This window comes from Peromyscus maniculatus, chromosome 14, assembly GCF_049852395.1.
Source record: "Peromyscus maniculatus bairdii isolate BWxNUB_F1_BW_parent chromosome 14, HU_Pman_BW_mat_3.1, whole genome shotgun sequence".
In the NCBI taxonomy this organism is placed as follows: domain Eukaryota; kingdom Metazoa; phylum Chordata; class Mammalia; order Rodentia; family Cricetidae; genus Peromyscus; species Peromyscus maniculatus.
Window position 1 is genome coordinate 77,753,376 of NC_134865.1, and position 23,977 is coordinate 77,777,352.

Sequence of the window (23,977 nt, forward strand, 5' to 3'; positions counted from 1 at the left end):
ATTGCCTGCAAAGCAACAGTAGATTGACACACCCAGTTTCCCTGTTCTCGGGAACTAGGAGACTTTCCTGTTACTCTAAACTAGGAAATAAGAGGGGGCCGGGTGGCAGTGGCGCACGCCTTTAGTCCCAGCACTCAGGAGGCAGAGGCAGGCGGATTTCTGTGAGTTCGAGGCCAGCCTGGGCTACAGAGTGAGTTCTAGGACAGGCACCAAAGCTACACAGAAAAACCGTGTCTCGAAAAACAGAAACAAAACAAACAAACAAACAAAACAAAATGAAGAGGGGTTGGTTACCAGTGCAGTGATGTTGGTCAAAGAGGGCATGGAAGCATGGTGAAGGGTCTGGATCTCAGACAGAGCTGCACAGTAGTGCTCACCAAAGGTGGTTGTGCTTCCTGAAGTACGTGCTAGGAAAGGGACATTTGTGATGGCAGGAAGAGGCTTTGTGGGCTCGTGTGTGAGGTCAGAGGTCCTTGTCGGGTGTTATTTCTCAGGAGCCATGCCCCTTCTTCTTTGAGGCAGGGTCTCTCACTGGGATTAGGCTAGGTTAGCTGGCTGTGAGCCCAAGGGCTCCCCTTGTCTGCCTCCTCTGTGTGGGGATTAGCAGTGTATGCCACAGCAGCCAGCCTTTCCACTGCATCCGGGGTTTCAATTTAGGTCCTCATGCTTTTGTGGCAAGTATGTTACTGGGTGAGCTCTTAGCCTGAGGCTGGATTCTTTTAGTGGAAATAATATTTCAAGAGTATAGTTCATATGCTAGGGAATGCATGTATTAAATTACTAGAGTGGTTATTGTTTTTACACTTTTTTTGTGAGCGGGGCTGCTAATTATGAAGGCTTGTGTACGTATGTGTATGCTTTCCATAAGAGGTACTTTCACATACAGTTAGGTTTTTTAGACAGGATCCATCTTTGTAGCCTAGGCAGGCTCTGAACTCTTGATCCTTTTGCTTTTGACTCTTGTCACTAGGCATCAGACACCTGTGTCTAGTTCAAGTACAGCATTTTAGAGTGTACCTCTCACTTCTTCCTCCCTTTCACATTTGTGAATTTAAGGAACAAAGGAATAATAGATTAAAGATGTTACCTAATTAGAGCAGTCCTCTGTTAAACCAGGGGAGTCATTCCAAGATCCCAGTGGATCTGGAAACCATGGCTGGTATGGTGCCTATACACACTGCTGAGCAGTGCATATAATATGGACCCTACTTTAGTTTATAAGGTGAGTGGAGTAAGAGTATCAGTAACGAAGATCCAAGCAGTCAGCAGAGTGTCCGATAAGTGAGGTGCCTGTGGTTTCCATATCTCCAGACATTTGTGTCCTGTACTCACTGTTCTTGTGAGATGGGAACGTTGCCTCCTTAATGAGATAAATGAGGTGAATGACCGAGCGTTGGGAGGTAGTGGAGAGCTCTAGACTGTGCCATTTAAACCCAATCACTGATAGCACAGTCACTTTGGAAACTGAGATGGCTCCTATAACTACGGAAGGGCAGCTTATATAGTGGGGATGCACTAGGCAAAGGGATGCCCACACAAAGGGCTGGGCAGTGATGGCTCTGGCTGCATCCAGTACTCAGAACGGCACACAGTATTAGACTTTGTGAATTGTTTCTGGAATATCGCATTTAGAATTTTTGGACCTTGTTTGACCATGGATAACATGGATAATCTGTGGAAGAATTAGCGAGAGAGATTCTTGTTGTCCTGTGTGCCATTCCACATTTATACATGGTATTTGTGGTTTAACAGAACCACCACACCCAGCTGGCACGTCTATTTTATTTTGAAATAGCCATAGCTGGTTTTTTGGGGGTGGGTTGGGGTAAGGAAATGTTTTTCTGAAGGTGTGTGTGTGTGTGTGTGTGTGTGTGTGTGTGTGTGTGTGTGTGTTGTGTCCATCTCATTGCCACCCCCGTTTGTGTTTTCACAAACCCAGTCTTGTTGTGAAGCTCACTTTGATCTAGGCTGCAACTTCTTCTTGAGCCTGGTGTCTACACAGTATACACTGCTCTGAAGTTTTGTATGTACCAGTCTTGTCGGTATCCACTTACATTGTGTTCTGGAGACAGGAAACTATTTCGCAGTTTTACTGTGGATGCTATCCTAGGGTTCTGAGTTTTGTCCTAGTGCTTTCCTGTATGCTTTGGGGGTGTGAAGGGGAGGGATACAGGGATGCTCCCTAGAACTAATTTTAGGAGTGACATTCCTGATCTTAATTATTACAGTAAGATCCAAATAGCTGGCCCCAAGAGTAAAACTCAAAATAACAGCCAAGGGTTTTATTTGGAGAAACACACACACACACACACACACACACACACACACACACACACACACACACACACCACTTTATTTACCACAAATTTATATGAAATAATGCTGAGGCAGATTTAATTTGCAGTATGGTATTTTATTGCACATGGAAAAGAATTCTAGAGAAAACCATTTGTTCAGACACTTGAGTTATAGAAAGACGTGTTTTAAAGTCATTTAAAACTGTTCTGACAACTCTAAGGAAATAATCAAATAGGAACTGCTGTGATTTCATCAAGCTGGATGAAGTTTGGAAGAAATTTTGTTAGTGCTGGGGACTGCTGTGTGTTCGAGTTCATTCTTCTAGTGGAGTTGCCACTGAGGTGCAGAAGTTAATCTTTCCTCAATGTTTGGAGTCCTGGTTGCCATGGCTGTCACCAAGATTCTACTGGGCAAGATTTCAGCACAAATTAAAAGCACCTTGAGAGAACTGATCTGAGGAAGTGCCAGCCCCAAGTTCCATTGCTTTGAAGGTGATTTTCACCTCAGAGAAGTTTGAAATTGGGAACATGCACAAAGTGTTTTTTAGGGAAAAGTTAGATTTAAAGATTTCCCCAGGTTCTGGCTATTACAAATAGTGCTGCTATGAACATAGCTGAGCATGTATCTTTGTGGTATGAATCAGCGTTCCTTGGGTATATGCCCAAGAGTGGTATGGCTGGGTCTTGAGGTAGATAGATTCCCAATTTTCTGAGAAACCGCCATACTGATTTCCACTGTGGTTGTACAAGTTTGCATTCCCACCAGCAGTGGAGGAGTGTTCCCTTTGCTCTGCATCCTCTCCAACATTGACTGTCATTAGTGTTTTTGATCATAGCTATTCTGACAGGTGTAAACTGGAGAGTTATGATTATAAGGAGTTCAAGGCTAGCCTTGGCTATATGATGACTTCAAGGCCAGCCTAAGCTACATAGAAGATCCTATCTGAAAACAAAAGTTGTTTTTTGATGTCTACACACATGCTGTGGTCTGGGCATGGACATGCACACACCATACACACTGTAATAAAAGCTTTAAAAACTCAATTGAAAAAAAAAAGATTTCCCTATCAGTTAATAAAGGACCTCTAAAGGAACAGGGCTGATAGAACGAATGTGTATATTAAAAGGAGATTTATTAGCATGGCTTGCAGGCTATGGTTCGAATAGTCCAGCAGTGGCTGTCTCTTGATGGAAAGAGAAGACTAGATATCTCAACAGTCTCTCCCAGACTAGTGCTGGAGTTCCAGGGTAGTCCTTGAGAGCTGCTGGTCTTTATCTAAGTTGGAATCCTCAAGTAGGTTCTAATACCAGCGAAGGAATGCCTCAGCAACAGAGTAGATGAACTTGCCAGTGATACTAATGGAAGCAGTCAAAGAGGCAAAAGCTTCCTTCTTCCATGTCCTTTTACATGGGCTGCCACCAGAAGGTGTGGCTCAGATTTAGAGTAGATCTCCCCAACCCAAATGACCCAATCGAGAAAAGCCCTTCATAGTATGACCAGTTGAGCTACTTGGTTTTACTTGATTCTAGATGTAGTCAAGTTGATAACCAAAATTAACTATCCCAGTAGCTCGGTTTGCATATATGGAATTCATGCATATGTAGTGATAATTGGAGGGTATTTGCTGAAATGTCCAGTCTAATACTCTGTGTGGGGGTGTGTGTTGGGGGTGGGGGCTAGGGTTAGAGAGATAGTCTAGCAGTTAAGAGCACATACTGTTCTTACAAAGAACCCGAGTTCGGCTTCTAGCACCCATGTCAGGTGGCTCATAACCACCTGTAAATCCAGCTCCAGGGATCCCATACTCCTGGCCTCTTCAGACAGCCACACTCATTCTATACATGATCTAAAAAACAAGAAAATAAAGCACTAATTTTTAAAATATTTTTATGTTATGTATATGGGCATTTTGCCCACATATCTACACTATGTGCATGCTTGGTGCCTGAGGAAGCCAGAAGAGGGCATGAGATCCCCTGGAACTAGAGTTACAGATAGTTGTGAGTCACCATGTAGGTGCTGGTAATTGAACCTGGGGACTCTGAAGAGCAGCCAGTGCTCTTAACCACTGAGCCACCTCTCCAGTCTCAAGAAAACAAATCTTTTAATATAATGTGTTTAGTATATCTGAGTTCAGAATGTCACATCTTAACAGACTTCTATTTGAAATAGCTTTCTAAGTGTTGTAGGCCAGGCTGTTTCATTTGCACCCTTCTCTCTGCTTTATGTCTTCTGCTGTTTTTAGGGAACTGTAGAATCTTCTTTTTTTCCTTTTTTTTTTTTTTTTTGGTTTTTCGAGACACGGTTTCCCTGTGTAGCCTTTCCTGGATCTTGCTCTGTAGACCAGACTGGCCTCGAACTCACAAAGATCCACCTGGCTCTGCCTCCCAAGTGCTGGGATTAAAGGCGTGCACCACCACCGCCCGGCGGGAACTGTAGAGTCTTAAGGAAATCATTTGGGTTAGTATTAATAGAAAGAAGAATTTGAAATCATGCAGCTTACTTTTATGTATGTACATAGAATTGTACACAGTGCAGTGTTATACCTGAGTGCATTTGAAGCTTAGAGAGTTGTGCTTTGACCAAGATTTCCCAGCTAGCCACTTATGTACTTGGGGTCCAAAGCTTTTGATTCCAGTCCTGCTCTTCCCCAGTAAAACAGTTTTCCCAGAACATTCTCTTACACTTGTGCTGGTGAGGAAAGTGAATGAGATGCTTTTCTACGATGCTCAGACAGAAGGGACACATTGGATGGCCAAGACATTGTGGAGCTAGCTGGTGGTGTGTATCACTTCTCTGCTGAGCCCATGTCCTGGTTTGTACATGGTGCTGGTGCAGCCTTCCTACTCAGTACCTGCTCTTGTGCCCCAAATGCCCTTGTCCTTCCCCCTTGTGCATACCTAATTGGGATTGTAGTCTTTGTGCTTGGACATAGTGCATCCGTATTACTTAGGATCTCTTGGCTACATTACTAGGTGGTGTGCATTCTGATTGCATGCTTTTCCTCAGTTGAACAAAACAGTTCTTGTTTTGTTGTTACTAAATAGTATTCTAGTCATAGATGATATGCCACTGGGACTTAAAGTGCTTTCCATAACTGTATAGATCATTATATTTATGGTCTCCTCTTCAAAGCTTAGTGACAACCAAATAGGATCCCAGCTGTTACAGACCAGAATTAGTAGACATCCTTCTCTTTAGTTTTGAATAGTCCTTGCTGAGTAGAAGCCTTCTGTAGGGGGAATGTTTTGAACACTTCCAAGGTTATAATTGTGAACAAAGTTGCTTTGTTTTGTATTACAGAGAAAAATGCCACGTGTAAAAGCAGCTCAGGCTGGAAGACAGGGTCCTGCAAAGAGGCGCCTTGCAGAGCAGTTTGCTGCTGGGGAGGTCATAACCGACATGTCTAAAAAGGAATGGAAACTAGGATTGCCTATTGGCCAAGGTGGCTTTGGCTGCATATATCTTGGTAAGTGTGTGGTGACTTCCAGTCATCAGTGTAAAGACCCAAATGTTTCTTATGAAATAGTTTCTCATTTAAGCTATTGCAAGGTGCTGTTGATAATCTGTGTTAAGATCGTGTGGTTGATAAGTTCATCTTTGACATATATGTAGATGATGGCTTATTTTATTATAGAAAAAAAATACTATAATGTCATTGGTAAGCTCAATATCCTTAGAGTCTTAAAATTTCTACTCAGTCTAATTAAGTTTTCTTCTGAGACTGAAAGAAAGGTGTACCCATCCTTTTTCCTTCACCTCAATTTACTCTAGCTCTGTGTTTAGCTCATTTTATATTTTTATAGCTGTGGGTTTTTAAAAATGTCTGAACTTCATATTAAGCTTGATCTATGTTAGTTATATTAGTTAGCATGCATACTGAATTATCAACATTAAAAATGTTTTACCTGGGGGCTGGAGAGATGGCTCAGTGGTTAAGAGCACTGACTGCTCTTCCAGAGGACCCTGGTCAATTCCTAGCACCCACATGGAAGCTCATAACTGTCTGTAACTTCAGTTGCTGGGGACCTGACAACCATGGCTATAGCTAGTGTTTCCTTCAGTCCTCCCCAGCACCATGGACCCCTCAACCACTTATAAAATAATTACTCAGAAACTTACATTAATTAAACTGATGCGCCATTAGCTCAGGCCTACCACTCACTAGCTCTTACACTTAACTCAGCCCATTTCTGTTAATCCATATGTCACCACGTGTTCCGTGGCTTTACCTGTTGCCTTTACATGCTGCTCCCTGGACGGCAGGCTAGCGTCTCCTCCAGCTTCCACCTCCCAGCCTCTCTTACCTGTTTGTCCCACCTATCATATACTTCCTGCCTGACTACTGGCCAATCAGTGTTTTATTTATCAATCAATCATTGCAACATATATTCACAACATACAGGACATCCCACAGCACATGGCAAAATACCAATGTACATAAAATAAAAATAAATAAATTAAAAAGAATGGTTTACCTGCTGGGTGGTGGCGCTGCATGCCTTTAATCCTAGCACTTGGGAGGCAGAGGCAGGCAGATCTCTGAATTTGAGAACAGCCTGGTCTACAGAGCAAGTTCCTGGACAGCCAGGGGTGTTACACAGAGAAACCCTGCCTCAAACAACAACAACAACAACAACAACAACAACAACAACAACAACAACAAAGGTTTACCTAGCTGGCTGTGGTGGTGCAGGCTTTAATCCCAGCACTGACTGAGGCAGGCCGATCTCTGTGATTTCCAGGCCAGCTATTATATACTGAGACCTTGTACCAAAACAACAAAACAGAATGAAAAACAAAAACCTTGATTGCATGTACAACTGTCTCCTTCCCCAAGAATACTGGTGAGAATATGCTACAGCCCGTTTGCTTTGGGCATTTCTGGTCTTTTGCGTTCTGTGATTTTACCCTACTCTTAATTTTCTTTTGTAAATTTTGATTTTTAAGGCTTCATTCAGCTGAGGTAGGCCGTTTCTGTACTTTTACCTCTAATCTTGATTTAATTAGTTAACTTGTTACTTAATTTCTTAACGAATGTTTTCTTTTCTCTTTTTTTGAGACATGGTCTCACTACCTGCCTGTGAGGCTCAAACTGACCTTGAATTCACAGAGATTCTCCTGCATCTGTGTCCTAAGTGTTGGAATAAAAGTATATGCCACTATGCCTGGCACAACTTTTAAAAATTATTTATTTTTGGCACAGGCTAGAAGAAAGGGATTGGAGTTACAGATGATTGTGAGCCACCATATGGATGGTAGGAATTGAGTTCCAGTCCTCTGGATTAGCAGCCAGTACTTCTAACAATTGAGCCATCGCTCTAGCCCCGAAAGTTTCAAAGTTTATGTTGAACAGTTGACATAAAATGAAATGAATAGACATTTTTTACTCATAGCTGTAAAGATCTATAAAATGAACTACTTTTTTCTTCAAGTAGTTACTATAAAATGAAAACTTAATTTTTTTTCCTTTCAAGCAACATCTGACTGGGAGTGTTAATATTCCAGTGGAGGTTAACATCATCTGGAAACTTGTTGGAATTGCCATTCTTGTACCCCATGCTATTTCTGATTCAGAAACCATGGGGGAGGCCTGCAGTGCTGTTTGAACAAGCTCTTTTAGGTGACCAGGTCCATACCGGGATTTGAGAGCCGGAAGAGAAGAGCAGCTGTTCTCACTGCGTCGGCCCTGCCTCACGGGCATGACTAGGCTCTGCTCTGTGCTTGTGCTCATGAAACACAGTGCTTTGCACAGGAGCCTCCTGGTGGAGATCGTTCTTGCCTTTGGGAAAGCACATGCTGCTTCTCTGGTTTGGTTTAGAACCAGGGCTGTCGTAATGAAGCAGCGTATATTTATGTAAGGTCAGAGTCTTCATAAACCACAAAAAGTATCTGTTCATGAAATGTTCACATAGTTATGATAAAATAACCCACTGGGGGTGGGGGTGGCGGGGTGAGGAAGGGTGGCAATAGACACCACCATTGTGGTTCCTGATTCTAGAGGGTTCAGTCCATGGTGTTTGGCCCCACGCCCTATGTGTTTGGGCACAGTGTCATGATGGCAGGTGCATGTGACAGGAGAGTCACCTCTGGTGTGCAGGAAGTAGAGGAAGGCTCCAGGGCAGCCTGGTGCCCCTGCTGGCTTCCACTACCCAGTGATCTTCTCCAGCTGTTTCCTACCTCCTAAAGTTTCTGGAACTTACCCCAATAGTACCTGTATCCTGTAGCCTTGTATGGGACACTTTGTCTCCATACCATTAACAGTGTGTATTTCGAGCTTGTGATTTAGGGAGGTGCTCTGGTCACTGAAGGACTCGAGTTCATTAACAGGAACTTGTTGCTGAGTAGGGTGTTCTTTTTCTCTGCTGAAACTGCTTGAGCCACCATGGTACCCTGGTTATAGCATAGAATCGTCTATTTCAGTGTCCTTGCTTTTGTGACCTTTTACGCATTTGGAACTTGCTTTGTGTGTGTGCTGGATGTTTTATTTCTTTCATTAGAAGGTGCATTGACTAGTAAGTATTTTTAATACCTAGTGAACAGTCTGTGAGTTAGGACTTTGCTCTCTGTGTGGAAGAGGAGTATTCGCTTCAAGACTGATGCCTTCATTGCCGTGTGCACTGATACATTGAAGCTGCCCTAGCAACTGTGTATAATGTCTGACCTCAGAAGTGAGTCTCTCTCCATTTTGGTTTTACATAGTGCTTGTTGCCTTTCTTTTCCAAAGCTGAGTTTAGGGCAGGGCGTGCACATGCTTATTCCCTTTATTCTCTTTCACGACACTTTCTACACTTGAAGACTTTTCTCAGTTCCAGGGTAAACATGTACTTGTTGACGAGGCATAGCTCTTGTCGTCTTTGTGCCTGGCATAGTATATGCGTGTGGTGTGGAGAAGTCATTGTGTTTCTTCTCATTGGAGTGTGCAGTATCACTGGGATGCTATCTTCATTTTCATGTTTGGTTGAAGATGCTGAACTGCCTTGTTACCACTTCAGTATCTAAGTGCTGCTCCCTGGGGCTCTTCCTATGGAGCTCAGAGTGCTTCCTTCGCTGAGTGAGCGTCTCTAGAAGCTGATGCTGCTTGTCTTGTGTCTGGAGTGCTGTGGCCACAACTCTTCTTTGGTTTTCTTCCTTGGTTTCCATTGCCTGTTCTCTTGATCTGCCTGGCTTCTGTTCCAAGGTGGGGTGCCTTTTCGATCAGTCCTGGCATTTCTGTCCTCTCTCTGTTCGTTCCTGAGGGGATTTCTTCCAGTGTGAGGCTGTAAATAAATAGTTTTTTCCCTTGGACTGTGCTGAGACCGAACTTAGACCTCACCCGTGCAGGGCATGCGTGTGCTGTCCACTGAACTAGTCCTCAACTTGATGGTTAGCATTTATTTCTCCCTTCATCACGTGCAGGTGGGAGATTGTATGTGCAGCAGTGGTTAAGAGCTGCACCAGCAGCGCTGTGTTGCTCTGGCCAGCCACCCCAAGGAGGAAGATTTACTTTGGCTCACAGACATTGAGTCTAGAGGTGCGGTTCACACACGAGGGGAACCTGGTAGGGGCAGGAGTGTGTGGTGGAGGACAGCTAGCCCCGGTGCAGCAGACCAGGATGTGTTGGCCAGAACTAGGGGTGGGCTGCAACCGTCAGAGGTCCTCAGCCCTCCGGTTAGGCTCCATCTGTTCAAGGTGTGCAGCCTCGCAAGAGTGCCACCAGATGAGAATAAGTGTTCCAAATACAAGTCTGGGGACATTTCAGATTCAAACGATAACAACACCTGAACTCGGATGTTTAGCAAGCATCTGAAACAAGACACCCCAAAGCACTTTCTCCTACATTTCTCCCTTTGCAGCTTTTGTGCAGTTTTCTGCCCAAACCCTAGAAGTGCCTCATCCTCCACATGCAGTCCACCGAGGGCCCGTTAGCTGTCCTTTGAGTCTTTGATCACAATCTGCTGGCACACCTTGTCTATGATCACCTTGGTGCCCACGCAGCTGTCAGGCCACGCTCTGCCTGCTTCTGTTCTTGGCCTGTACACAGGTCCTCCAAGGAGCCCCGTCAAAGTTGGATCATGCTAGTCCTTTTGGCAAAACCTTGGAGGTCTCCTGTCTCAATTACAGCAGCAGTCCTAACCTTGACGTTGTCTGTTAGGCCCTTCATGTTTTTCCCTGCTGCTTCTCTAATGGCTCTTCCTCACTTTCTGTATCATGGTTTTCTCTGTGCATTGGTCTCCTGGCTTTACAAATGCTTGTGACACACCCATATTGGGGCCTTTGGTGCTAGTCCCTGTGGAATGCTGCCTGTGAATTCCCATGGCTTAACTGTTGGACGGTTTCTGGTCCCTCAGGCTCTTGTTAACACACTGCAGCACTGCCTCCCCTCACTGTTGAATCTGCCCCACCGCTTCTCCTGTCACATCAAACACACTTGATGTCTTACGTGATGTCTGCATTTTACTGTTCAAATGACAGCCAGAAGTGGAAGGATTGGTTTTTTCTGTCCACTTGCAAATTCCCATTTGTTTTCTTTTCTTTTTTTGGTTTTTTGAGACAGGGTTTTTCCATGTAGCTCTTGCTGTCCTAGAACTCACTGTGTAGACCAGGCTGGCCTGGAACTCACAGAGATCCTCCTGCCTCTACCTCCCGAGTGCTGGGATTAAAGGCGTGTGCCATCTCTTCCCAGCTGCAAATTCCCAGTTTTTATAAAATGGCATCATGTAGGTATTTGTTGATGAATTTGGAAAGACTTCCCTTCTGCATGGCAGTGCCAAAAATGTTGTTCTGCACTAACCAGTGTCTGGAGTCAGCTCCTCTGCTTCCAGATGTTCTACCCCAGAGGGTTTTACAGCTTGTTAGACCCTGGGGTTTCTCCAGTTCCCATCCTCCATGAATTCCCAGTACATCAGCATGCCAGTGACCAGAGGACTTCTGAATGAAAGAACTAGTCTTCACTTTGAACAACAGCTTCCTATAACAGCTGATCAGATAGAAGAAACCAGTAATTGCTAGATATATTCTACACAGGAGAAAGTCTTAGACTAGGTGCAGTGTTGGAATGGCCCTGGAATGGCCATTTGGGAACTGGGAGTCACCCCTTCAGAGGGCTGCAGGGCTGTAGGCCTAAGTGTCTGTCATATGCTGTCCGAGGCAACACTGCTTGTTCTGATACGAATGTCTCATTCTTTAAACAGCGGACACAAATTCTTCCAAACCGGTTGGCAGTGACGCGCCCTGTGTTGTGAAAGTGGTAAGAAAATACTGCTCATTTTTGTCTTTTATCAATGTAAGTTGGTGTTTATTTTGCAAGCATCTTTTTTGATGACTAGAATTAGTTAAACCATAAGGTATTGCATTGTTAATCATGTTTCGTAACTATTTAATGAGGCACATAAATAGCTTTACAGTTTTAAGTAACTCGAACTCAGAGTCTTCATCTCCCCTGAGTTAGAGTGGCACAATTTGAGGTATCTAGGAAACCACAGAGGTCTGCAGGAGTGGGAGTATCTGTTTTAGCTGTTGTCACCAGGCAGGCGCATTTTATATTTAGATCCTGGAACATCATGCTGAGCCGATTTTTATTTCACTCTTGTTCTGGACGTCTGTCCGTCCGTCCATCTGCCCGTCTGTCTATTTCTTTTGCCTGCTATCGGTTTTATTCCCTTCCCTGTTCCTCTGAAGAAGCTGTGGGTCCCCCGTGGTCGTAGAGCCTTCTTTGCTGTGCTCATGTCACAGTGAGTGCCCCATGTGTCGGGACTGGCAGCACCCCAGTGGACAGAGGCACACCGAGCGAGGAGCTAGGCCAGGCACCGACAGCAGGACTAAGGCATCTTTGTATTTCATCATCGTGTTTGTTTTCTCTATGCTTGTACATTGTTTTGCTGAGTAGAGCTTGTAGCTCCGCCCACCCCATTTTGATAGACGTGTAGACCCTTGTTAAATAGAAGAGCCAGGAGAGTCGGTTGTCAGAGAGGTTAATGCCCATTCCCTGTCCTTTTTTTTTCCCCTAAAGGTTAATGCCCATTCCCTGTCCTTTTTTTTTCCCCTAAAGGTTATAGAACCTGGGAGTTAGAAGTGCCTCAGAGTTTGTCGGTTCACTTTATTATATTCAAACAGAAGTATATTGGACTCCCTAGAACCACGTATCTTTGACCAGAATTGAAGTTTTTTTTTCTTTCCCCTAATTTATTTGGTGTGTGTTTTACATGCATCTATGTCTGTACACCATGTGTGTGCCTGGTGCCCTGGAGGCTGAAGAGGGCATTGGATCCTCTGAAGCTGGGGTTATAGATGGTTGTGAGCTGCCATGTGGGTCCCGGGAATCCAACCCAGGTCCTCTGAAAGAGCAGCCAGTGATCTTAACCGCTGAGCCAGCCCTAGTCCTTGTTTTAGTGAGCTTTTAAAAAACGTTTATTAAGAAGTGTAATTTTGCAGTAAAATATATAGATAATAAATCAGTGTTTGAAGACATGTGACAGGCATGTGTAAGTGCCAGCGGCTCCACTGGCTCCTTATCCCAAGGGCCTCTGGGTACGCACTTCATGTCTCATCTAGAGTGCAGGCAGGTCTTGAACGCCCCTGTGGAGTTTGTGAGCCTAGTGCTTCCGCAGCCTTTGTTTATCGTGGGAAGCCACTGTCCTTCCTCCCACATGGCGGGTGAGTTAGTGCCTGTGTTGTCTCTCCCCCATTCCTTCCCTTGTCTCCTGACCTCTCTCTCAGTTGGAGCTTTCTTTCTCATGGACTGGCGTTCCTTCTGAACCGCCGGGTTTGCTGCCAGACATGGGCCTGTGGGCAGTTGTCTGTACCTGTCTTCTGTCCCCATGGAAACACGACACCTGTAGGGTAAGATTGGGTTCCATGGAGAAGAAAGTAAGCTTCCTGCTGGCCCAGGCTTTCAGACACCTCTGCAGCTGGCGAGTTTGCATGTCGGCAAGTCTTGGAAGGGAAGGGCTAAGTGACCTGCTTGTTTTGTTCCTACAAGCTGAACTTCTGGCAGGTGAGGATTTATCGTAGAATTGTGATCTTCGTTGGAAGTGGAATGAGCTCCACTTTTCTACCCTTTTCACTTATCTAGCTGAGGGGAAATGGGTAGGGTAGGTATTTCCGGTTGTTTCATCTGAACACAGTGACTTTCTAAGTTGTGAGGATGTCTCTTTTCAGATTTAGTCCAGTATTTCGTGTCTTCTGTCGTCCTTTGTTCTTCTCTGTAATAGAGAGGGTGGCAGATGCTCGGTCTCCTGTGCACACTTCATGTCTTAGTAGCTCTTCTGCAGTGTGGTTTGTGGTCCTGGAAGAGCAGCTGCCCAGCCCTCAGAGGGGACTCCAGCCACAGCTGGCTGCTGCTCCCTTGATGACTCAAGTCTTTGGCTCCTTTAAATTCCTGTGTCAGTCACTGTATTGTCTTTTATTATACAATTTCACTTCTAATATCCTTCTCGTGATACCAGTTTTAAAAAATTATGTTTATTTCTCTAAAATATAAGTAGATTTTAAGTTACTTGATAATAACCTTGTTTTTCAAATGTCCTTTAGTTATGCGGTCCTTACATCCCTGTTTTATTTATTGATTGGCTTTTAATATTTTTAAGATATAATTTTCTGTCCCTTTTACCTGCTTTTCCATTCATTTACTTTTACCATTTTGATGCTGTCCACTTTTCTCTATTGGGACTAGGCTGGCTCGTCATTTCCTTCTTACAGCTTTGCCGTCTTCAGAGTGGAGGTAGACATCCAATACAAACATGCACAGCGATCAGTACCCTTTTCTGCAGGAAATCAGAACAGTTGACGGTCAAACATAAACATGAGGGTTGTGACAGGTGCTTGTGTGTGTGTGTGTGTGTGTGTGTGTGTGTGTGTGTGTGTGTGTGTGTGTGTGTGTGTGTGCTGCTGGAGATGGGTACATTGTGTGTGTGCTGCTGGAGATGGGTGCAAAGCCTGCTGGCTGCTGGGCAGCTTCCTGTGACTCGTGTGTTCAGAGAACATCAACGACTAACTGGGCATGGTACCAGAACAGCAAGATGTGAAGCTTAGTATGTAAGGGTTCTCTATAACACGGCTCTAGGAAGAAATCACCACGGCACTTGTGCGTTGTAAGAATGAGCATGCCTTTTATTTTTAGAGCAGAAATGGACAAGTTATTTAAGAAATTCAGCTAAGGTGGTTTTAACTGTAAAGTTAGGTAATCACACGCCAAGTAGTGCTTTCCAGTCCTTGTATGTTGTCATGAGACTGCACAGGGCCTGGTCATTGGTGTCCTTGATAAGTCTGTCAAGCGCTCCTTTGTATCCAGGTGGAGACCCAGAGAAGAACCTGCCGCATTGCACACCGTAACCTACACCTTCATTCTGAGATCCTCCCATGCTTCTGCTCTGAGGCTCCACCTCAAACCTGGCTACTTCTCACATGCCCGCTTTGTGACTGAGCTCTGTAGACTTACACACAGCTCCTGCATTTGGCATTGGTGTGAATATAAGACATACATGCAACTTAGGTGTCTCAGCATCTCTTACACACTCCCTCCTGCCCAGGGGCGCTCTCTGTGTCTGTTGAGGGTTTCTTCATCCTTGACTGATGCAAGCAGCTGTAGGATAATGCTTGTGTGTCACCAGAACAGTTAGCTTATGTTTGCTTTCAGAGGTTCTGTGTGTGTGCGTGTGCGCACATGGTGTCTGTGTGAAGGTAGATGGTCAGAAAGAAGTAGTAAGTAAGGAAGATTTTTTCCTAGTTCCTCCCTCCCCCAACAGACCTAAGACTTACTAGGAAACTAGTTCTGTGAGTCATTCTCACCTTTGTGGGAGCAAGGTTGGAAGCCTGCCAGTTTGTGCCACCTACAAGCTGGTGCATGGTGGTCCCTTCTTGGAGAACCACTGGGGTCTCTATCTCACAGCCTCCTGGGAAGGGCTTTGCCTGATGTTATGATGACTGTTCTGAATTTTCAATTCAGATATCTTAATTTTTTTGGTAAGAAGGAGAAACTTTGTACAGCTTCATTTTTAAATGGCAGCCAGTTGCTTTTGGATGGTGCCATTGAAATATATCACATTTTAATTTTTTTTTCCTGTTGTCATCGTCATTTTGACACTTAGAAGTCTTAAGGAAACGTTTAGTGATATTCTAGTTAAAATGTCAGTCCCAATTTCTTTTCTAAATCTTGGCTATTATAGAGTTGGCAAAGTATTTTAGATTTGAAATATGTTAATACAATTTTAGTTCTGAGATAAGGTATTTTCTCCACAGATAGCTCGCTTCAGCTAGAGCACAGTGCCAAGAAGTGGTTCCTTTACTTTGTCATAATGGAAGCCTATTGGATAGCTAATGTATGAAAGTGCTCAGAAAGCCTGCATTATAGTCTCCTGATTTATATGGTTGATTCGCATTATAAGTTTAATAAATTATTGCTTGAAGGAAACTTGAAAATTAAAGTTGATATGAAGTAGGTTGAAACTGAATAAATCAAAAATCTTATACTGTTGGTAATAAGCCAGGAGTGGTCTTGGGAAAGCGTCCTTTAAGCCCAAGTTTTATTAATGAGTCATTCTGAAAGTTAACCAAAATTCCTTTTCTTTAATTTCACTTTCTTCATTTTTTTTACACTTATTCTGTGACTTGCTCAGTCATTGGCTTAAAGCATTTGCTCATGTTTCTGGCTCCTGTTGCTACTGGGAAGCGGCCACAGGTATGGGAGTTTCTTTTTTAGCACATCAGTCAGGGTCTTGACATTCACACTTGAGTATATGGACCCGATCCTGTGTCAGGGTGTGGTGACATGCGAAAGCCTGGAACATTGCTCTTCTGAGGCCGAGCTGTAACAAGGATGTCAAACTGTTTAGGTTCTTTCTGATCCTAGTGTTGCCCATTTGTGGCTTACATGCCCTCTGTGGCTAGGTACTGCTTGATTGCAGATGAGCAGAGTCCTGTAAACACATTACCTGAAGACTTTCGAGCTGAGAGAACTGTCTATGTAATCAAGATTTTTATTGACACTTCAAGGACCAAAATGAACTTCTGTAGTAATTGAGGGTTTCCTCAATGAAGAAAAAGTCTATGTCCTGATTTTCAGTGTTCGGAGCAGATGTCTCCGCGGTGGAGAAGAGCACCCTGTCATGCTGCAGCTCAGGGCTTCTCCAGTTCTGATGAGCTCTGCACCTCAACTCCAGCCGTGCAGGGGTTCTGTCCAATATGCTTTGCAGATTAGTTTAGAAATGTTTGCTTTCGTAGTTGAAGCTGTCATTCCTTTAAAATCAGTAAAAAGTACCAAACATTAAGTAAATACTACTTTATATCAACCAGCCAGACAAATCTCACTACTTAAAAAGCCAACAAAATTATAAGCTATTTCTTATCATATTTATTAAACAACATGAAACTCATGGGCTGTTATCTTTTGTGTAAAATATCTTTTTGTAAATGTTTACCTCTTTACAAATAGTTCAAATGGTTCATACCCCCTGAAATGGGAAGTAGACACTGCCTAGGAAAGTTGGAGAACACCGGTATTTAGCTCCAGTCTCTTTGACTTACAAACGTTGTAGGCTTCCTTGGTCTGAGAAACATAGGGAACAGTGTTAGAAAGAAAAGGGCGCAGTGTTGTCTCGCTCTGGAGACCAGATACATTCCTGATGGGTTTGATAACTAGGTAGAACCGTGATAGGTGAGGGAAAGGAATGGGATTCTACCATTAATTGGTTAAGTCAGGTGTTGGAATTTTTTTGTTTGTTTGTTTGTTTTTCGAGACAGGGTTTCTCTGTGTAGCTTTGTGCCTTTTCCCGGAACTCACTTGGTAGCCCAGGCTGGCCTCGAACTCACAGAGATCTGCCTGCCTCTGCCTCCCGAGTGCTGGGATTAAAGGCGTGCGCCACCACCGCCCGGCTGGTGTTAGAATTTTATTAAACCTCAGAAATGTCTTGTGGCCTCTTGGTGGTGATACATTTAGCATGGTTGCTGGCCTTTGCTTAATAAAGATGAAAATTAGTTTAAACATTTGCCTTAAACTTCTGCAAAGACTGAACTATATTTTTGATTGTGTATAATTAATCACTTATGGAAGTTGGGCTTAAGAGAAAGATTATTATTATTATTATTATTATTTTTGGTTTTCCGAGACAGGGTTTCTCTGTGTGGATCTTTCTATGTAGACCAGATTGTCCTTGACCTCAGAGATCCGCCTGGCTCTGCCTCCCAAGTGCTGGGATTAAAGGCGTGCACCACCGCTGCCTGGCTAAGAGAAAGATTATTGTGAGAACATGTAAAATATTTCTAAGGAGTTGAATTTTAATCTTTTAATAATTTATAAATTTAAATATCAAAGTTACATTGTGTTGTAGGAAAAATTAGATTTACTCTGGTGTTGAAGGCTCAGTGAAAATAATTCAATAATTTTAATTGACTCTTATATTCTAAGGAACCCAGTGACAATGGACCTCTTTTCACTGAATTAAAGTTCTACCAGCGGGCTGCTAAACCAGAGCAAAGTAAGAAACAATAAACACGTTTAAAATTGTTTTGTTAAAGGTTTAAACATTTAAAAATAAGCAGTTTACCTGGCTTTATTTCACATAAGCTAAGGTTAAAGTGTCACATCACGTATTGCTCTGTTTTCATTTGCTTTATACACAAATCCCATTCAAATGATACTTGCATGAAGTCATCCTGATGTATTGATGTATTTGCTCTATGGTTTGTTGGCATGTGAAGTAGTCAGTGGTATGTGACCTAGGAAATATATGAATTACCCTGACAAGTGTGAGTACATGGTCTCTAACTCTTTTGAGCATTTTGCTAAAACCTAAAGCCTATGAGCTGGGCGGGCGTTGTGGTTGCTGAGCCCAGTGCAAAGAACAGCCTGTTTCCTCTGAGGCCCCATTCCTGCTGTGGGGGAGCAGGTGCACACCTCTTGTCTCCTGCATCTTGATTTGCAAGGTGAGGAAGAGATGGGGCTGGGAGTCAGTCTTGCTGAGGACCCAAGCAAGCTGGAGAGTTAGGTGACTAAAGAGGTGGTGCTGTTGCCTTGCACTTGAGAAGTGGTTCACAGGTGCACAGCTTCAAGACAAGGGAAAGGCAGGCAGGGCACTGTTTTTACAGGTTGGTAACATTTTTATTACACTTTGTGTTACACTGTGCTCTTTTCCTCCTGTTATGAGTAGAGGTGGTTTTGTTGCACATAGAAGTATGCTCTGCTCTTAGTAATTTGTTTTGAAATAACCGTTTACATATAGCAGTTGAAATCACAGACCTCTCTTTCAACTTCCAGTTCAGAAATGGATTCACACACACAAATTGAAGTACCTTGGTGTTCCTAAGTATTGGGGATCTGGTCTACATAATAAAAATGGAAAAAGGTAAGCTCTACATTTGAGTATTTCCTGTTGAGTTGGTTCAGTTGGGAGTTATTTGCTGATCACCCACATTAACTGTAGGTGTGCATCTGGACGGACTGTGGGGCAGCAGAGGTGGGGAGTAAGATCTTAGCTCTGTGGGGGTGCCAGTCTAACCTGGACTTGTGTGGAGCAATGTCAAGTGGCTAGAACCCCATTGACAGGAACAAAACCCAAAGAGTGCACCCTGCCTCTCCCATGATCCTGTTTGATATTTCATATTGAATGCCTAATCATCCATGGAGACTAGAGCCTTGTTCTTTATGAGGGCTTTAGTCTAGCTGGCTAGAGGTGACAAACTTCAGTGACAACATTTGTGAAACGAGGGAGAAAAGCTAGGTGCTCACTCGTGTGACCTTTCCTCTCAGATGGCTTAGGAGTTGGGGTCGGAGAAATCCCCCAACGCCTTTGTGCAGTCTGCTCCTTTCGGAGCTTGTAGGAGACTGAAGGCCAGGCCCAGGTAGAAACTGGAGGCCTACTAGTTAGAGTGGTGATTGCAGTGAGTGGAGCACCTCTGTGACTCCACTGTTTACGCAGTCACCAAAGGCCTGCTTCCATACTTTGCGCTTTTTTGAACTAGGGTCTTGGCTTTCTAGACTTAGCATCACCCCACAGCAGAGCCCACTGGTGGTGAGCTTTCCAGTCCTCTCGCCTGACCCTCCTGAGTGCTGGCATTGTGGATACATTTTTGCTTGTCTTGCACAGTTACCGTCAGTGTGGCTTTGCTCTCTGTTAGTGTTCCTTTTGTGTTAGTGGGAAGGCTGCTCCATTTCCGGACCTCACATGCAGACACAGGACCAGTGTCAGAAATTCCTGCCAGTGTCTTGTGAGTTCCCCTGTCCTACCTCCTACCAAGGATCCTTTCTTGGAGTCCTGTGAGACTTCCTTGTACATTTTCTTGGTCACGGTTTTATAATTCTTACGCTTAAGCCTGCCACTGGCAAGAGTCAGGTAGTCACACAGGTCACACAAGTTTCTTGGTGAAAGACACTGTTACATGGAAGGGGAGGGAATGCCCAAACCAGATTGGTGCTCTGTTAGCAAAGACCTGAGAGTGGGGCAGCCACTGTGTAAGCCTGCCAGCTTTATTTACTAGAGAACCATGCATCTCTTGGGGAGTCGGGGGCTCCCTAGAATCTAGTGTCATTTTGTTACATGAGGTTTTACTGGGAACAGTGTGCTGTGGGGTGGCCAGAGAGGTAGTGGGTAGAAGGCTGGCTGTGTTCAAGGGTGCCTGGCAGGGGCTTCAGAGGAGTTGAGTGGGTGACGGCAGTTGAGCAAGTCTCCAGCTCGTGTCTCTGTTTATTGTTAGTGATAACCATTCCTTCCTGAAACTGAGGTGGCTAGACCTTCCTCAGTGGATGAAGTGTTGACTGTTAGGTTGAAGCAGTAAACATAATCCTGTAAGTCTTTTAGAAGTGAAGAAACAGAAAATAGGATTCTTCTTCCAGCCTTCTCCCCTGCCAGACATCCTTACTTTTCCTTTAACTTGTTTGGAAGTGATAGGGAGTGATTAGGACAGTCTGAGGATTGTAAAATACTTCCATTACCATTTCAGAATGGTTTGTTCTGATTGATACTGTCTTATTACTTGAAGCATTTAACCAAGTCCCTGAAAAAGAAAGCATCAGAAGCCTTACCTGACATGTTCAGAAGTAGCCTTCTCTACTTCTGAGTAATACTCAGTCCTAGAGCGCTCTCAGGAGAACGTACATGCTAACAGTTTGTGTGTGTCATTTGTTTATAATTGGGGGATGGTGAGGGGATTTTCGGGGCCATTCAGAGTTAGTGACAGGGTAATTTGTGTGTAAAAACAAAGACCTGGGGCTGGAGAGATGGCTCAGAGGTTAAGAACATTGACTGCTCTTTCAGAGGTCCTGAGTTCAATTCCCAACAACCACATGGTGGCTCACAACCATCTGAATGAGATCTGGCACCCTCTTCTGTATACATAATAAATAAATAAATCTTAAAAAAAAAAAAAGACCTGATTAATCTGTTTTAGTAGAGGACCCTGTGTTGAATCAGACAGTGTTGACCCTCTTCCAGACTCTGCTGGCTAGTTTTATGTCAGCTTAACACAAGCTAGAGTTATCTGAAAGAAGGAAACCTTGATTGAGAAAATGCCTCCATAAGATTGGACTATGGGCCAGCATGTAGAGCAGTTGTTTCTTTAGTGATTGATGGGGGAGGGCCCAGCCCATTGTGGCTGGTGCCATCCTTGGGCTGGTGGTCCTGGGTTCTGTAAGTAAGCAGGTTGAGCAAGCCATGGAGAGCAAGCCAGTAAGCAGTACCCCTCCATGGCCTCTGCATCAGCTCCTGCTTCCAGGTGCCTACCCTGTTTGAGTTCCTGTCCTGGTCTCCTTTGATGACGAACAGTGATACGGAAGTGTAAGTCATGGTGTTTCATCACAGCAGTAGTGACCCTAAGACACAGACTGTTGTTGACAAAGGTTACACTTTGTTGTTCAGAGCATTGTAGTGATCACACAGGCTAATCTTTGGTAAAGGCAGATGTTTATATCCTGTTCTCCTCCCTTAGCTTTGCAAAACTTGTCATACCCAGGATATTGGGAAGTCATATGACTGTTCTCTATTATGTTAGAGGTCAGGGTAGCAGTAATCTTGTCCCAAATGGATATATTTTGCCCCTACTTGATAGTATAACTTTGACATATACTTTACCTCCTAAAAATATTACTATCTTATTAAAAGATATATAGACAGAGTCTCTAATTCTCTTCTGATTCAGAAATGGATAGGACCCTATGTTTTTTTTTAACAAGTGTTCTTTTTTTTAATTTTATTTTTATTTTATGTGCATTGGTGTTTTGCTATGTGTGTCGGGTCTCCTGGAACTGGAGTTACAGACAGTTGTGAGCTGCCATGTGGGTGCAGGCCCCTATATTTTATATAATTACACTGTCTTTTAGTATTAGTTGGCTGTTCCTTCCCTTATAACTCACTGTATTTTATTGTCATAAAAGCCTACATTATGCCGGGCATTGGTGGCACACGCCTTTAATCCCAGCACTCGGGAGGCAGAGCCAGGCGAATCTCTGTGAGTTCGAGGCCAGCCTAGGCTACCAAGTGAGCTCCAGGAAAGGCACAAAGCTACACAGAGAAACCCTGTCTCGAAAAAACCAAAAAAAAAAAAAAAAAAAAGCCTACATTATGTAAGCATGACTTTTGTGTTATACAGTGTGTGGAGGAGAGTGGTTTAAACCATAGGCCCACCTCATTTGAGGGGAGGTTACGAACTGTTTTCTTCTGTAAAATAGGATGATAGAGCACCTGCCTGGCGAGTGCCATGGTGCCTCGGCTGACTTGTGTGGCTGTGAGCTCATCCCGGGGAGGAGTTTTGTCTTATCTGTTTTAATGATTTCAATAGACACAGTAGATTTTGGACAACTGTTGAAGGTGAGAGTGACATGTAGAGGAGTTGAGCATGTCATTACAGGTCTCTAGTGCATCTCAGTGTGCACTCTAAGAGTTTGAATCCCTAGGGAGGATGCAGCTCACCTCCTCATTTTACCTCACCAGAAATGATGGCCTAAGGAAGTAATATCACTTGGGCAAAGTGACATGGCAGGTTGATGGTAAAACCAAAATTCATCATTTCTGCTGCATATTTCTTTTCCAAATCTTGACCACTGAGTATTTAATACATTATTGCTTTATACCATTTGGACAGTTTTACTGAATATAGCTTTTAAGCCATCTCTTGACAGCCTAGATTTAACAGAACATTTATTGTTGAAATGTGCCTTAAAAATGGAGACACAGTCACAGAAGGTTGCTCCTGTCTATAAACAGTATTTAACTTCAAGAGAAGAATCAGTGCCCTCACTCAAAGCCAAGTGGATGTGTTTCACTGTAGATGTGTCTGCTTGAGTCTGTGTGAGCGTTGTCTTAAGTTGAATGTTGTCTCCTGTAAACCTAGCTTAGACCAGGAAGATGCCCTGGAGACAGGACAGTACAGCATTCTGGAATTCTTAAGATTTCTGTCTAGTTGGGAGAAATTCTTCACAGTGTATGTTCTTACCCCTTTCCTCCTCTTTTATAACCCTGCCTTATTAAGCATTAACTTGACATAACCTGAAGGGAGAATACTCATTGCAAGTCCATGTTCTAGTTATTTCCCTCACTGACTTTTCTTGTTTGTCTTCAGTTACAGGTTTATGATAATGGACCGCTTTGGGAGTGACCTTCAGAAAATATATGAAGCAAATGCCAAAAGGTTTTCTCGGAAAACTGTCTTGCAGCTAAGCTTAAGAATTGTATGTGAGCTATGCTCCTTGTTGTGAATACAGTAAGGGCTGGTTTCTGTCGCAGCTCAGTCCTCTGCTGGCCGTGTTAGGTACTGCATTAATTTACTGTGTGTATTCTCCATAGCTGGATATCCTGGAATACATCCATGAGCATGAGTATGTGCACGGGGACATCAAGGCTTCCAACCTTCTTCTGAGCTACAAGAACCCTGACCAGGTCCTTAGAACTTCAGTTTGTACTGTGGTAAAACATGCTGTGTGAGCAAGTAGGGTACTCTGGACTGACCCGCCCCCAGCTCTGCTTTTTCTGAAGTAGATGCACTGACAGTACTGTTTCTTCACATACCTTTATATAGTTGCCATTCTGCATCTTGTTGCAGTTTGCTGGCACTTTATCAAGTTGGCTGGTTTGCCCTAAATCATATTCAGAAGAAGTGCTTGATACAAAATGAATTTCAAATAGCTAGTTGGAGGTGGGAGCTTAAAATTACATAGTGCACCAGTGGATTAGATTTGCCTGTCTCCTCTGTCACCTTTTTAATTTCCTTTGTTCAAGAACTCCATCAGATGTAAGAAGCGCCTGTGACTTGGAAAGTTTGGTTTTGATGTGGATTATTGAAGTTATTTGTGTACAGCCTGCCAGAGCAGTCTGGATTTGTCCGTCCTTAGTGCTTGCCGGGCAGAAGTGCGGTTTCAGTCTGCTTCATTCCCTCCGTAGCTGTATGTTTAAGAGGCGAAAGCTCTGGTGTACACCCATGCTGGGATCATGACAATCCATCATGCTTGTGGCCCTTTCCGTGATTTGTCCAAGAAGATGCAGTTGACACTGCTAAAGTGGCACTTCTTGATCTTGTATAGAAGGAAGTTTTGAGTGCTGGTTTGGGGCAGTGGTCTGTCCACATTCTGTGCACTGGCCTTGTTCTAGACCTACCTGTCTGCAGCCACCTTCTTTTGGTTGCCTCCTTTTTACACAAACACAGTGTGTTTGCCTCCCCTCTGTAAGCGATGGAGAGCATGAGGGGTCTGTGTAGTGCCCCAAGAGAAAGAAAGCTG

The 23,977-nt window shown here is 43.8% G+C and overlaps 1 protein-coding gene across 8 annotated transcripts in view; it reads left to right on the forward strand.

Annotated features, from left to right (window-relative positions):
• Nucleotides 1–23,977, forward strand: part of Vrk1 (VRK serine/threonine kinase 1) — a 79,175-nt gene that overhangs the window by 26,673 nt on the left and 28,525 nt on the right. For all 8 annotated transcript variants that reach the window (XM_076551344.1, XM_006971702.3, XM_076551340.1 and 5 more), the window contains exons 2-7: nucleotides 5,602–5,767; nucleotides 11,472–11,527; nucleotides 17,681–17,750; nucleotides 18,530–18,617; nucleotides 22,825–22,933; nucleotides 23,049–23,141. In XM_076551344.1, the coding sequence (XP_076407459.1) occupies nucleotides 5,608–5,767; nucleotides 11,472–11,527; nucleotides 17,681–17,750; nucleotides 18,530–18,617; nucleotides 22,825–22,933; nucleotides 23,049–23,141 (576 nt within the window). In that variant the 5' untranslated portion in view covers nucleotides 5,602–5,607. The remainder of the gene's footprint in view (nucleotides 1–5,601; nucleotides 5,768–11,471; nucleotides 11,528–17,680; nucleotides 17,751–18,529; nucleotides 18,618–22,824; nucleotides 22,934–23,048; nucleotides 23,142–23,977) is intronic.